Source organism: Electrophorus electricus, chromosome 26 (genome assembly GCF_041902795.1).
Source record: "Electrophorus electricus isolate QZ-2024a chromosome 26, ASM4190279v1, whole genome shotgun sequence".
In the NCBI taxonomy this organism is placed as follows: domain Eukaryota; kingdom Metazoa; phylum Chordata; class Actinopteri; order Gymnotiformes; family Gymnotidae; genus Electrophorus; species Electrophorus electricus.
The window spans coordinates 11,817,404-11,831,659 of record NC_137522.1 but is presented as its reverse complement, the minus strand read 5'-3'; the positions used below and the strand labels follow the sequence as shown (position 1 = coordinate 11,831,659).

Below are 14,256 nucleotides of genomic sequence, written 5' to 3'. Positions count from 1 at the left end.
GAAATCAGATTTCACAATAAAGTGCACCATTTTAGAGACAATACTAGGATTAAAACAGGTTTATTTTCCATGTTAGAAATTTGGGTTTAGCATCATCACACAATCTGGGCCTCTTATAATCAATCAATCAGACATGTATAGAACATCGCAACAAATCCTTCACAGTTAACACCTAAAGTGCTTTTCCTATTAGGAGAATGGACACAAAAATCTGCCTGCTCGCAAGAAAAAACAAAAAAACAAACAAACAAAAAACCAAAAAACCAGTGGTTGTGAAAATAACCATTCACATTATAAATCATTAATAATCACACCTAACTCTGTACCATTTCAAAAGGGAATATAAGAGTCTTGTAAAAAATTTCAGTGATTTGTAATAATTTTCTTACATTCTATTACTTGCAGTTTTAACAATATTGTTTTCAATAAATGTTTTACAATTTAAATATGTGTGTAATTGATATCTAATACCATAATCATTTTAACTTAATCCAGAGTAAAATACCTTTTTTTTTTTAAAAAATATGTTTAATTCATGTTTATGTAAAATTGTAATGTATGCTAAAATGTAACATGATCAACATCTTATAAGACATGTAAATAACTTTATACACTATATTGCTTTTTGGCCATAAACAATATAGCAAGACAATTATAAAGGTCATTATTTTGGCATATATTGGTGCAAATATAGATGACAGGAAAACGCTCTACTAAACAGGTTAATGTTTGGCCATCACAACAGACATGCAAATTAACAAATAACATTTCTACTGAGTTTGTATACATTCCCCCCCACCCCCCCATCTTCTTGATCAAAGACTGAAGCAAAAACAAAGTCAAGAAAACCCTTTTTTTTTTTTTCAGATACTGTCACACATTTTCTAATTTAAATCTATAATGTTATAAAACTTTGCATTAGACTCTTTGTGTGTTCCCTGTACAAACTATTGTATTCTATAGGGACGATGAGACAAGACTGAACAACTCTGATATGGCTCAGTACTGTCATTCAGTGTTCCCAAGAAGAAACAAACACAAAAAAATGAGTATAGACATGCAACTGAAAACTCTTCACAAGCTTACTGTGATAACAGACTGAAGAACTGAGGTAAATGGAGTCGGTGAAATGTGGTTGTGGAGCTGGAGGCCATTTCCACACAGCTGCAGAAACCCTGTGGCCCTTATATGACCTTCCTATTAAAGGGCGTGTTCATCTCTTATGCTCTTAATTTAAATAACATAATCTCATCTTTTTCTTGAATTACACATTCAAAACTACAACAGGAGAGCATCTGTTCAGCTCCACAGCATTTTTTCAGGCTGATACCAGTGGTTAAAACACTCTGGCGGTCATTTCAATCAGCTTACTTTTGTGAAATCGGACTGTAGACACTACATGGTTTGTGTAACACTGTGGTATCCTATTACAGATTGCTTGTTCAGTCAATGCCATTTATCCGCAGTAGCTGTTTGATTATTAGAAACTTTAAATAGTACTATTATTTACATAACAACAATACATTTGTCCTATGTTAAAGCTTTGAAAGCAGACAAAAAGGCCAATGGATTAAAACTAACTAGACCAAGAAAGGTCTGGATTTCCTCAGAGCCCTGCCACACAATGACATGGATGAGTGAATGTGACATGAACAAACATGTAAGATCAGTGCTTTTGAGGAAACTGGGCCAAAGCTTTTGACCATTTTTTGACAAGGCAGATTTGAACAAAGGGTTAATATACTGGACATGATGATTAGCCCTCATCCCCAAACCGTCCTTTTTATTTATTCATTGTTTGTAATTCTGATAACATGCTGCACAACACTTGGAATGCTTGTTTATAGACAGAGATCCTTTGCTTTTGCTTTGTATTGAAGAGGAAAATAAACACACAAACAAAAACACACATATCTGATACAGAGATCTGTTGCCTTACCAATCACCTTCCTCTTACCAGTACGGGACTGGCCAATAGAACAGCAGACCCTTGTCCTTCTCCTAGACTTATCCGTTATAAACACACAAAAACATTTACAGGAAACTAGATTTTCTTAGTTTGATAAAAGTCTGAACTCTTTGTAATTATCTAGCACCTTGTGTTTATAATAAATTGTCATATACTGCTTTAATTTGTTAAAAATATTAGGTATCTAAAAGTATGTAAATCCCTATAATTACTACCTAGTAAAACGATCTCATTTGATCGAACAATTTTATTACACTTTACTGCACGAATGAATGAGAGAGAGAGCGAGAGAGAGCGCGCGAGCGCGAGCAAGAGCGCACGAGAGCACTAAAGTGTAATATAAATGTCTCAGCTGACGAAGGACCTTTGTCCAAAACATCATGTTTCCTTGTGTACTACACTTTTACTACATTTTTAATAAAGTTCACTAGTTACTCCATGGAATGTGTATATATTATATAAGATTCCAGGAAGTGACTGCAGTGTAATGCAGTAAAAGATGTAGAGGTAGTAGTATATAAATATACACATGCATACTGTACACTGTATGTATATAAAAATAAATTCCTGTCTCACTATTCCATTGGGTGGTCATATCTTTTTCCTTCTACTCATGTTTTCTTGAGTGAGACTAGTAATGTCTTTATTGGGATTTATTGGGGCCATTGGACTCCAGCATAGGGGTCACAGGCCCAAGTGCCCCGAACATCACTGGAACCACCTTATTGTTGACCTTCTATATTCTCTCCATTGTCTCTTTGAGTCCCTGGAACCTCTTAACTTTTCATATTCCTTGCTCTGGATGTTTCCATCGTGTGGGACTGTGACATGTATTACTCCTGCTGTTTCCTGCTACTTATCTACTAATCACAATGTCTGGTTGCTTTTCTACTACTTGCTTCTCTGTCTGGATCTAGAGGAGCTTAGCCTTGTTGTACTCCCATGGTTCCTCCTATTTCCATTCAGAGGTGTCCAGCTCATATACCTTTCTGGACATGATTCCTGCCACTTAGTTCTCAAAGTAAACTTTCCCTGCCAGCATTCTGCATCCTGCTAGTAGGTGCTGGATTGTTGGAGGTTTTCTTTTCACATTCTGCATCTTGGGTCTTTTCTGGTGTGATACAACCCTGCTTTAATTGGCCTAGTGCTTAGTGCTTGATGTTTTGCCATTAGTGCCTCACTACTGTCCTTCAATCCTGCCCTTTCCAGCCACTGGTAGGATTGTCTTGTCAGCCATCTCCTCCATCCATCAGTAGTACATTCCATGGAGGGGCTCATCTTTCCATGGCACCTCTGCTGCTTCCATTGTGACCATGTCAATATTTCTCAGACACTCATCTCTCATTCTTGGGGGAAACTGTTTCACGGATAATTTGTGTCTAATCCTGGACACTGGATCTTAAACTTTGTAGTCCCCAACCCTCTTCCTTGCATCTGGTATACAGCCTTTGGATGCTGGATTTTGGTTGGTGTGCTCCATGCACTGGCGCTTCTCTTAGCCATTTTAAGGTGTCTACTGCGTATCTGATGACTGGCAGGGCATACGTGTTTAGGGCTTTGATCTTATTGTTCAACTGACTTTTGAGGACCTGCCTTTCCATATGGAGGTTATTGGATATTGCTGTCTTTCTTCTTTCTGCCTCATGGTTCCTGTCTGACTGGAAAATCCCAGTCTGTTTTGTGGTAGTTCAATTCCCCATCCTGATCACATTTTCTTTTTTTTCACCATCATTTGACCACACTTCTCCAGCCTGCATGACACGACCATGTGCTTGCTTTAGATCCTGGTCAGGTGGATCACTGAGTCCATGTGTCTTGATACTTGATGTTATCCATGTACAGGAAGTAGAAGTTCCACTCCTGACGGTAACCTCTCTGGCTGAGAGGATTCAAGCCTATGCAGAACAGTAGTGGGGGCAGTGTGTCATTTGGTATATACATGACACTTTAAGGTCGTCAGGGCAACTGTCTTCAAGCTAGTGTTCCACTGAGTTCTGGATGAATGAATGAGGCTTAGGGTCTGTCCTGGGATCCTGGTGGTGATCCTGGGTGCCCAATCCCCTTCTGAGCATGGATCATGTGCTTGCACATGTGCCAAGTCTGCTTGTTGGCTAATAATCTGGACAGGAGTTTCCATGTTGTGGACAGGCAGGTTGATGGTTTCTAACTAGGTGGTGTTTGGCCTTTGTTGGGGCTCTCCATGACCAATACTGTCTTGCATTGTGGTAGCCCACACAGATGGGCACCAGTAATGAGTAGCAGGATCATTTATTTTGATAGTCAGCCATCCAGAGCTGTTAGTGTCTTTAGCCAGTAGGCATGGATCATGTCAGGACCAGGTGCTCTCCAGTTCTTCATGTTTGTGACCTGCTTTTCGACAAGTGCTGTTTCCTGTTCCGGAAGACTGTCGTGCTCCAAGTTCAGATCTCTTAATAACTGAGCTCTTATGTTTTATTGGTGATTCATTCTTCCATATGCTGTTCCAGTACTGTTTGAACCTTGGGCGGATCCACAATCAGGGCTCTGTTGCACTAGAACTGAAAGAATACCCTGGATGGCTCATTGGTCAAGACATTTACTCTTTGGGCTGCTGCAAGGGCCTCATTTAATGGGCCATACATCGCATTTCCTCCATAGCCAGACACCGTTGTTCATCATTATGCCCATCTGGAGTTCCCTTTATCTTGGTTTCCAAGGGAGTAGCCTGTGGCTTGTGTTTTGTAGCCTAGGGTCTCAAGCATTACTACTGCATTGACATACTAGTTTGCAGGTTTCAGTTATACTGGTATTTGGAATTATGCTTATTGCTGCATTCCTATCTGCTAGCATAGTGCCTGATGGGAGCTGATTCCAACTGTCCTCTTCTCAACTGAGAATAACCATATTAAATGATTTGTTTTTAAATAAGACATTATTTCTGACTTACATAAAGATCATGCAACATTTTAGAAGCCACTAAAATCTAGATAATTCCAAAGAGTTCATCAACATTTTTGTTCTATGTAACTGCAAGTTATGTTTACAAGGGAATAAAGTTGTAATCTATATTGGCTGTGTTCTCATGAGGTTGCACCGGAGTAAAAACATAGTCGCGGCCTCAGCGTGCCCCAACACTGACCTGGGATCTGCTGTACACACTGACGCTGCGGTTACACAGTTTGATAAAAGTTGTTGCTACTGCTTCTGAGGCATAGGTATTTACACTGAGTGGAGACGTTTCTGTGATGTTTTTCTTTGATTTTTGTTTTGTTAGGGTTTTTTTTTTTTTTTTTTGTTACTTTTTGTTTCGTCGCTGCACTTGTGAACGTAACTGAGAGTGTGAGAACTGTGTGGCCCACGCACACCGAACGGCTTAGTGTGGAAATAAAGGTAAACATCCAGAGTGAACACGAAGTTCCTGACGCTTGTAAAAGTGTTCACAGAAGAGAAAGCAGTAAAAGTTTGAAAAGTTCTGACCTGTATTCATAAGAAGTGTGTTCCACTAAAAATATCAGTAGCTGATTCTCTTCCTGCTCTCTCAGTCCTTATGGAACAAAAACAGTCACAACCATGTGTGATTCACAGACTCTAAAAGCCATCATCAATAACAGCTTTTCACCTTTACAAAACCTTTTTTCCTATCATCTTAGATAATGCATCTTTATCCATTTTTTACAGATACAAATTTGTCTATATATGCATAAGTGATATATAGTAGATATTTTAAAAGAAGAAAAAAAGCCCCCCCACCTCCCTTTGTAAGTGCCAGATTTGATCTCTCGTTTTTGCTCATCTTCCGCCTAATCAGAGGTATAACAATCATGACACATTTCTGTTCCTTTGGTTCCCGAGAGCTCCATGTCATAGCACCGGCTAGAAACATCTGTTCACCAGTCAAGTGTAAAAGCACTCAACCCCAAGCTTAAAGTGCTCTGCTCTCTTTTAACTACAAATCCCCAACTGGCAGCCATCCTGCTGTACTGTTCTGCTCCCCCCCCCCCACTCACTCCCGTGCACAGGCCTGGACGACGCCCCCCGTGGCCGACGACGCCCACTGCATGTCCTGGCTTTGGTTCTTCTTTTGCTCCTGGCCTCTTTTTGTGGACATGCTGCTTTGAGGCTGAAAGCTTAATCCACGAAGCCAAACCTTTCCTCTCACACTTTCTAGCAATGCAATGAGCTGGAGAGACTTTAAAATTCTCTTAACAGTTCGCTTATTTAAAAAAGAAAGAAAGAGTTAAAATATATAAAAAGGATTGGGGGGTGAGGGGTGATTTTAAATGTGAAAGACAGCTGAGTGCATCCACCAAATCTGCGTGGAACAGATTTATATTGCGTAGTGATATGAAGGAGAGGTAACTGAGTGGTATTGTAGCTTATCTGAGGTTGAAGACTTTCCTGGTTTCTGCATTACTGTACTATTAACATTCAGCAGCTAGTTTTGGAGTATGGATATGTGTCAGGGGGCCATATTAGGGAAGATTAAATACAAATAAATAAACATCATTGCTTTTGTTTTTCGACGTGCCACCGTCCTATCTCTGCCACCCAAACATATTAAAGTTACTTAATGTAACTGCTAATTAAAAGGTCTTGACCTGAAAAGTTAATGATTTTTTAGGCCTATCAACTAATTGCAAACATAAGAATTTAATCACAAGCCAAGTTGGCACTTTATCAAACAGACACATTAGGAATCTGATTCTAGATCAGACCTGAGGGGGCCCTAAGAAAAATAGAACCCGTTTTTTTGAGCCTAGCTACGTCTGGGGAGCGTCAGTCCCCAGATCAGGATTAAGATTGTCTCAAGGCAAAAGAACAGAGGACAGGGTTGTCCTCTTTTTTCCCCATAATCACCATCTGGCACAGAGAAGTTTGGCAATTTTAACATTATTTGACCAAATCATAACGCCTCTCTTTTTTTTTTTGTCCTGAATTCTGAAGCTTCACTGTTAAGTTGTACAAAAATATAAAAACTGTAACATATATAAAAGACAGGAAAGGCAAATAAACAAACAGAAAATTACTGCATCCAGTGGTGTGTGAGGTTGTTGGAGTGTGGCTTGTCTTCATTTGTTGACATAACGGTGCAGTTTGTAAAGTGAAGGTAGATGTGGTTTAAAGCGCAGATATTATTCATAAATACCTAAGGAACACTAGCATTCTCTAGTTTTCTATCATCCTGTTCAATGCATCTGTTTTGTCATCTCTCTCTTTTTTTTTTTTATAGCTAAAGAGAAAAAAAGGCCCACGACTTACTAAAGTAAACGGAGCCAAATTCTGCAGATCCTCCCTTTTTCATTTTGTTTTTGTATTTTTAAAAAATAAATTCTGTTATTCACCAACAGCAGCTTTCCGAACAGCCAGAGTGCCTCGACGCTGCTCTCGACGCCCTCCGCACGTGCTCAGAGTGAACAGTGAGGATCGAGGACGGCAACCCCAGATCCCTTTAAAAAAAAAAAAAAAAAAAAAGCTCCACCTCCCCCCCCCCTCCCCCTCCCCTGCCGTCCAATCGCTCGCCCCTTCTGGAACCTCACCTGGCCCATCAGTCAGGCCCAGTGGTGGACACGGATGGCTGGACGCCTTCCCCGAAGGCTGACGCCCCTCCGCCCCGGCCACCTGCCCCGTTGCCCTCCGCCTCCTCCTGGGCGGGCGAGCCGTCTTCGTTGGGGCCGCCGCGGGACGTGACGGTGGTGGTGGTCTCAGGCGAGGCGCTGTGGGACACGTCCTGGGGTGTGCAGCCCGGGTGGTTCTTGCGGAAGTGCTGGTTAAGGATGGCCTGGAAGGGGAAGCTCTTGCCGCAGACGTGGCAGTGGAAGGGCTTGTTGCCCGTGTGCTTGCGGATGTGGTACTCCAGCTGGTCCTTGCGCGTGTACTTCTTGCCGCACATGCGGCACACGAAGGGCGTGATGCCCATGTGCAGGCGCATGTGCCGGTCCAGGCTGCCCTTCTGGTTGAAGGACTTGCAGCAGTATATGCAGGTAAGGCGAGGGTTGTAGCGGAACCAGCGGTCGCCCACCTGCTCACGCAGGTACTCCTCATAACCGCCCATGTCAAACACGGCAGGCTCCTCCCCCTGGCCAGGAGAAACAACAATAACCAAGAGCCCTTTGGCATCTGCCATTATAATGAACCATTTGCCAAGCATCTAAACTGTGACTATGATGGCCACAGCTGTTAGAACAAAAACAATTAATGGCAAGTTATATATTTCACATGTCTGCTAGTTGTCAAACAATATTTTCAACATTACTATCGGAATCAGGAAGTAGGCTATGCATCTGAATCAGCGACATGCTTTGACATGCAACACTGCACACTCACTCTGCTTAACCTTTCCACCACCAGTGGTAAAATCTTTATATCCAACACTTAGAACTCCAGTGCCAAGTTGCCATGAACAAAAAGCGCTAGCTCTGTAATAAACCAATCCCTTTATCAAAACATGTTTTTCCCTCTTAAATTCTAGTGGGTCCCTTGAGTCAGAGGAAGATGTGGACACATATCTAATTTCTCAGTAACGGTAACAATAAATGAGATCCGAAAAAATATGGTGGCAGCCTGTGGTATAAAAATGTGAGATTTCACGGTCGCAAAAGAGCCGTCCTTAGGAGGCTCTGACACCCCATGTGGTGTTTCATGTGTGTTTAAAAAAAAAAAAAAAAAAAAAAGTGCGGGGGTTGTTAAATTCATTCACTGAAGGCCATGGCAGAATAGAAGCAAATACCATTCATTACACTGCCTCCCCAAATCTTAATGAAAAAGGATGTGTCAAAGACATATGATAATGACGCAGCATGTACAGACTTGGCAACATGCACTTTACCTAAAAGTCAAAGGGCATACTTCAAAAAATTCTCCAGTGGCTAATTGTATCTCTGTAATTACTGATTGTGGTACAGACGTATGTGGCAGGGATAATGTCACTGTATGCAGCGGTTGCAGTTTGTAGAGGGGCACTAGTGATCTGCCTTGCTGGCTTTAGGAAGCACAGGGGAGACCAAGCAGAACAAAAAGGCTTTTTATTTTGCTTATTCTGACCAAACGAATCAAAATTGTTGGCGTGAGAAAGGGCTTCTGGTGGAGTGGAGTCCTCTCAGGAGGAGAAATGGGACTTGCTGGCTTGGCAGAGGAATGTGGATACCACACAGTCATCTAGCAGCTAAAACCCAGGGAAAGACATCAGAGAAAGTAGCTACCTGTCAAGCTTCAGAGTAAATCTTAACTTGCATGTTGGAAAAAAGACCCAGGGTTAAAAATTAAGGAACTTGAGAGCCAGGGTAATAATTATGGCAGGTAATAAAATCATTGATGGTGTAACACAAAAAGGTAGCTTGCAAGATCATGCCTTCCATCCTGATTTATGGGTAGACACTGCCTCAACTTCTTAAATGAGAGTGGTACTGTATTAAAACGAAGACATCTTGATAAATGAGTGGGATGTTGGACAGAGGCCAGTTTTTAGACATGAGTGGCAACAGGCTGTGCGGAGTCTTACTGATAAAAGAGCTGTACTGTTCCAGACTTCCAACAGTCCATACAAGAAAGGCTTCATTTGTTTTGGCTGTGTGATTCTCAGACTTTCACTGTATGGCCAAGTGACACTAAGGGTCAATGATGGTGCATTATCAGTGACACAGGCTCAGAGTCTACATGAAGCATGCATTTAGTGTATATAAATTTCAAGTTAGAAATGACCATTGGTCTCAAAAGCTATCAAAATGGACACAAAAGCAGAAGGGGCAAGAAATCAGACATCAAAGAAGACAAAAACCTTGAAGGACTAAGAGACTAAAATGAAATGTCTGAAAGCTACGTTTTGCACAGTCATTTTTCACCAAAATCACCCAACTGGCTCCTGGTGCTTTTAATGAGCCTTTCTGCAGAGTCGATCGCTACAGACCTCCAAACTTCATGTGGCCTTCAGATTAATTCCAAAACAGCACACAGAGAGCTTCATGGGATGGGTTTCCATGGCCAAGCTTCTGCATCCAAGCCCTACATCACCAAGCGCAATGCAAAATGTTGGATGCAGTGGTGTAAAGCACACCACCACTGGACTCTAGAGCAGTGGAGACGTGTTCTCTGGCTTGACGAATCACACTTCTCCAACTGGCAATCTGATGGACGAGTCTGGGTTTGGCAGTTGCCAGGAGAACGCTACTTGTCTGACTGCATTGTGGCAAGTTTGGTGGAGGGGGGATTATGGTGTGGGGTTGTCTTTCAGGAGGTGGGCTCAGCCCCTTAGTTCCAGTGAAAGGCACTGTTAATGCTTCAGCATACCAAGAGATTTTGGACAATTTCATGCTCCCAACTTTGTGGGAACATTTTGGGGATGGCCCCTTTCTGATCCAACATGACTGTGCACCAGTGCACAAAGCAAGGTCCATAAAGACATGGATGGGCGAGTTTGGTGTGGAAGAACTTGACTGGCCTGCACAGAGTCCTGACCTCAACCCGATAAAACACCCTTGGGATACCCTGGGAGCCAGGCTCTCATATCCAACATCAGTGTCTGACCTCACAAATGCGCTTCTGGAAGAACATTCAAAATTTCCCATAAACACACTTCTAAACCTTGTGGAAAACCTTCCCAGAAGAGTTGAAGCCGTTATAGCTGCAAAGGGTGGGCCGACATCATATTAAACCCTATGGATTAAGACTGGGAAGTTCATATGTATGCAAAGGCAGACAAACTAATACTTTTGGCAATATAGTGTATCAAAATGGACACAAAAGCAGAAGGACTACACAAGAAAGGGCAAGAACTCAAGACACCGAAGAAGACAAAAACCTTGAAGGACTAAGAGACTAAAATGAAATGTCTGAAAGCTACGGTTTGCACAAAATCATGTCACCAAAAACACCCAACTGGCTCCCGGTGCTTTTAATGAGCCTCTTGAGCCACAAGTTGTTGTTTTTTTTTTAATATATATATATGCATTAAAATCATTCACTTTCTAGTAGTTCTGTTTACACATTGCACTAAAATCTGCTGGCCAAGCAAATTTCAGGTTTTCTTCAGAATCTTCAGCCCTGTGAAAGGTGTAGGCTGGTGGGTGGAGCTTTGACAAAGCTCATCACTGAACAGGCAGATCCCAACACAACACAACTCTGTCCATCTCTGAATGTTGGTAACCCTCTCTTATGACATTCAATTGTTTTATCTGAGTGCTGATCACTTGCAGCTCACAGCAACCAACAGCTCAGTTTTGAATTCCACAATAAAACACCTTTAAATACTTAGACTATCTGCCAAAAAATTTTTTTGAAATAAATATGTATTTTGACTGTGCATTAAGAACTACATCCCAAGTCAGCTTTATCAAAGTTCCCAAAGTTCCTACTCCTTAATGTTTGTTAGATCACACTTTCTAAACCTTTTCTTTTTATCCTTTTCAGAATAACATGTTATCTAGAGCACTTTTCTCCTATACACTAAATACTAACCTTAAAACATGGGAAACTGACTTTGGTGGAAATTTGGTGCACTTTAATTGAGTTTCATTTAGAATATATAAAAACATGTTGTGACAGTAGAAGACTACAGGCTACCCTCATCAGTCTGCATTGTGATACTACCACAATATAACGTTTTTCGAGACATATCGCCAAATCCTGACCCATGTTCTTGATTTTTTTTTTGTTGTCATTTGTTTTGTGGAGACGAGTGTACCTGAGAGGTCGGATTCCTTTGGTCATCCACTCTTCCTGGAGACTCACTTTTGGCTCGTGGTCGCTCAGCCATCACTACTACACTGCCTGTTGGGCTGAACCTGCCAGACAGACAAAAATCCCGTCAGCTTTAACTTCTAAAGAGTCTCAGATTGCAGGCAATTACACTACAAAATATCATGGGCAAAACTTCAGCTCACTTTTTACACTTAAAGGATCAACAACATTCAGAATTTATTATTTCTAGGGAATTTATGTAATACTCCGCAAGCACCCACTTTTTCACTAAAGAGCATGCTCACTTCCTCACTGTGCGTCACATGACAACTAACCGAATGTTAGCTTGTTTTCATATTTCATTAAGTGCGTTAAGTGCCTTTAAACCATCACTCCCTCGAGTACACACCTCTCAGACTCGCTGAAGCTGCTGGATGGCTGAGAGATCTTCGCTCTGGAAGCCCTCGTGACAAAGCCCTCTTGCACCAGAGTGCTGCGTCCTGAGGTGTCAATCATCACAGTGGGCCCTTCCTCTGCCCCACTTCCTTCTTCTGCTGACGCCTGAGTCTCCGCCCCCATCCATTCCTCCATGCGTTCGGTCTTGATCCGCAAGCTTTCCACCACGCGCACCGCCTCTATCCCGCCCCTCTCCACCTCTGGCCCCGCCTCCACATACCACTGGCCCGCCCGGTTGATGCGCAGTATGGGCTCCTTTCCGGACCCCACCACCTCGGAGCCCAGCCCACTGTGCTCGACGATCTGTGGGCTCATGGACTCTTCTGGGGGACTCGCCTCGCGGACCTCCCTGACGTCTCGCACGTCTATGACTCCGCCCGCGCTACCATGGGGTGTGATCACCCGGGAAACGCTGTGTCTGGGGCTGAGGGAGTGGGAGACCCCAAGCACGGTGCCGCCCCTCTCGGCCTCGATGGTTCGGCTCATGCTCCTGTGGGACTGCCCACCTGCCAGTTCCTCTTCCACATCTGCCAGGCTTATCTTAAAGTGAATGCCCTCCAAAATCTGGGTGCAGCGGTCGATGATGTGCTGCATCTGAAGGAAGCTAGCGGCCGTCAGGTAGCTAATGATGTCAGCCAGCTGCAGACACAGGCGGCCAGTGTAGCAGAAAGACAGGAGTTGCTCGAACACACAAGGGTTTCGGATCACCGAGAGTGACACCGTGCTCATCTCGCTGAGTGACATGTGGTCCCTGAAATATGGGGAACTGGCGGCCAGGACCACTTTGTGAGCGCGGAAACTCTGTCCCTGCACGTTAACCACAATATCGCACAGGCGGCCCTGCATGCGCAACTGGTTCAGGTGGGACAGAACGGAGTTGCTGAAGTCCGGAATGTCAAGCTGGATGCTTCCTGCTCGGTCCATGCGGACTGCCTTATCGCTGCCGCTGAAAGCTACGACAGGAACAAAACCTTGTGAAGGTACTACAGTTATATTTAAATAGCCTATACATTGTTATTAACATAGTCTTAATAGCAAATTGAAAAGATAATACTGTGGCAAAAGTTTTTTTAAAGTGTAAAATCCGTCGTTTTCATTAAAAAAAAAAAAAATCAAGTTCGGGCATGACAAAAACATTCACATGACTTACCTTTTTTAATATCAATCACAAATCACGCCCCTAATTTTCGGCACTTGTTTATGGCTACAATCGGCAGTTCGTTGCCAAAACGGGTACAAGATTATTTGCGACTAAAGTTACCATTCTCGGTTGCATAGATTAATTCCAGTGAAGAGCAGTATCGGGCTACTTGGAAACGACTATTTCAGTGCGTGCCATTCTAGTGGCCGACGACGCTCAACAACTGCGGCAGCAGCGTGGCACCCTTGTCGGTTACTGTAACATACTGCAGCACGGTGATGAACTGAAGCCTACCCGAAAAACAGCCCGGCGTTGTTAGCTACAGGGAGGTGCCTTGCCCGGTCACCGTAAAATCATACGAAAAATTGACACGACAAAACACGCTCTCTTCTTCCTCTGACGAACAACATTTATCGAATTGCATCAGCATTTCTCCATTACGTATTTACTGCTTAACAATTTTACTTAATCGCCCTGCTTCTTCCCATTTCTTCGCCGCTCTCATATTCCCCATGTATGAAACGAGCCAATGTGCAGAAAACATTCGGTGCTCTGGGAAGTGGCGTTCTGCACTCTGCTTCTGTGGGAGCGCAAGAAGGAGAGGCCGACAAATGAGGACTTATATTCCCATAATGCATTGTATCGATGTCACTGTTGGGTAAGGGGCTGTAGTTTGGTTGCATTTTTTTCCCCCCTTTTTTTGTTGTAACTTGTTCATTTTTCTCCTCTGGTCGTATTTATGAGATATAGGAAGCTGTTTTACATATACTACAGTTTATTTGGCCACGAGTATTTAGACTTAAAGAATTCGCCCATGAATAATTAGACCAACAAACATACTGGACATTAATCCTTTTATAAAAACGATTGCTTATTTAAAATATGAAAGTGAAAATGCAGCAGGCTAACCACGCCGCAGACAGCCTTTTGTTTACTCGTTTAATTTATAAAATTAAGGCAATTTATGACGTGTAAATATGAAATGCTTTGAATTGCACTCAGGTATTCAGTTACAGGCAATGTTACGACCTCTGAATGC

The 14,256-nt window shown here is 42.6% G+C and overlaps 1 protein-coding gene across 1 annotated transcript; it reads right to left on the bottom strand.

Annotated features, from left to right (window-relative positions):
• Positions 1–44: 44 nt before the first annotated feature.
• zbtb37 (zinc finger and BTB domain containing 37) lies at positions 45–13,723 on the bottom strand. Its single transcript, XM_027005439.3, has 4 exons — positions 13,227–13,723; positions 12,030–13,029; positions 11,625–11,724; positions 45–8,024 (listed from the first exon to the last, which is right to left on the bottom strand). The coding sequence occupies exons 2-4, from the start codon at positions 12,998–13,000 to the stop codon at positions 7,494–7,496; spliced, it is 1,602 nt and encodes a 533-aa protein (XP_026861240.2). The 5' UTR covers positions 13,001–13,029; positions 13,227–13,723; the 3' UTR covers positions 45–7,493.
• Positions 13,724–14,256: the final 533 nt, after the last annotated feature.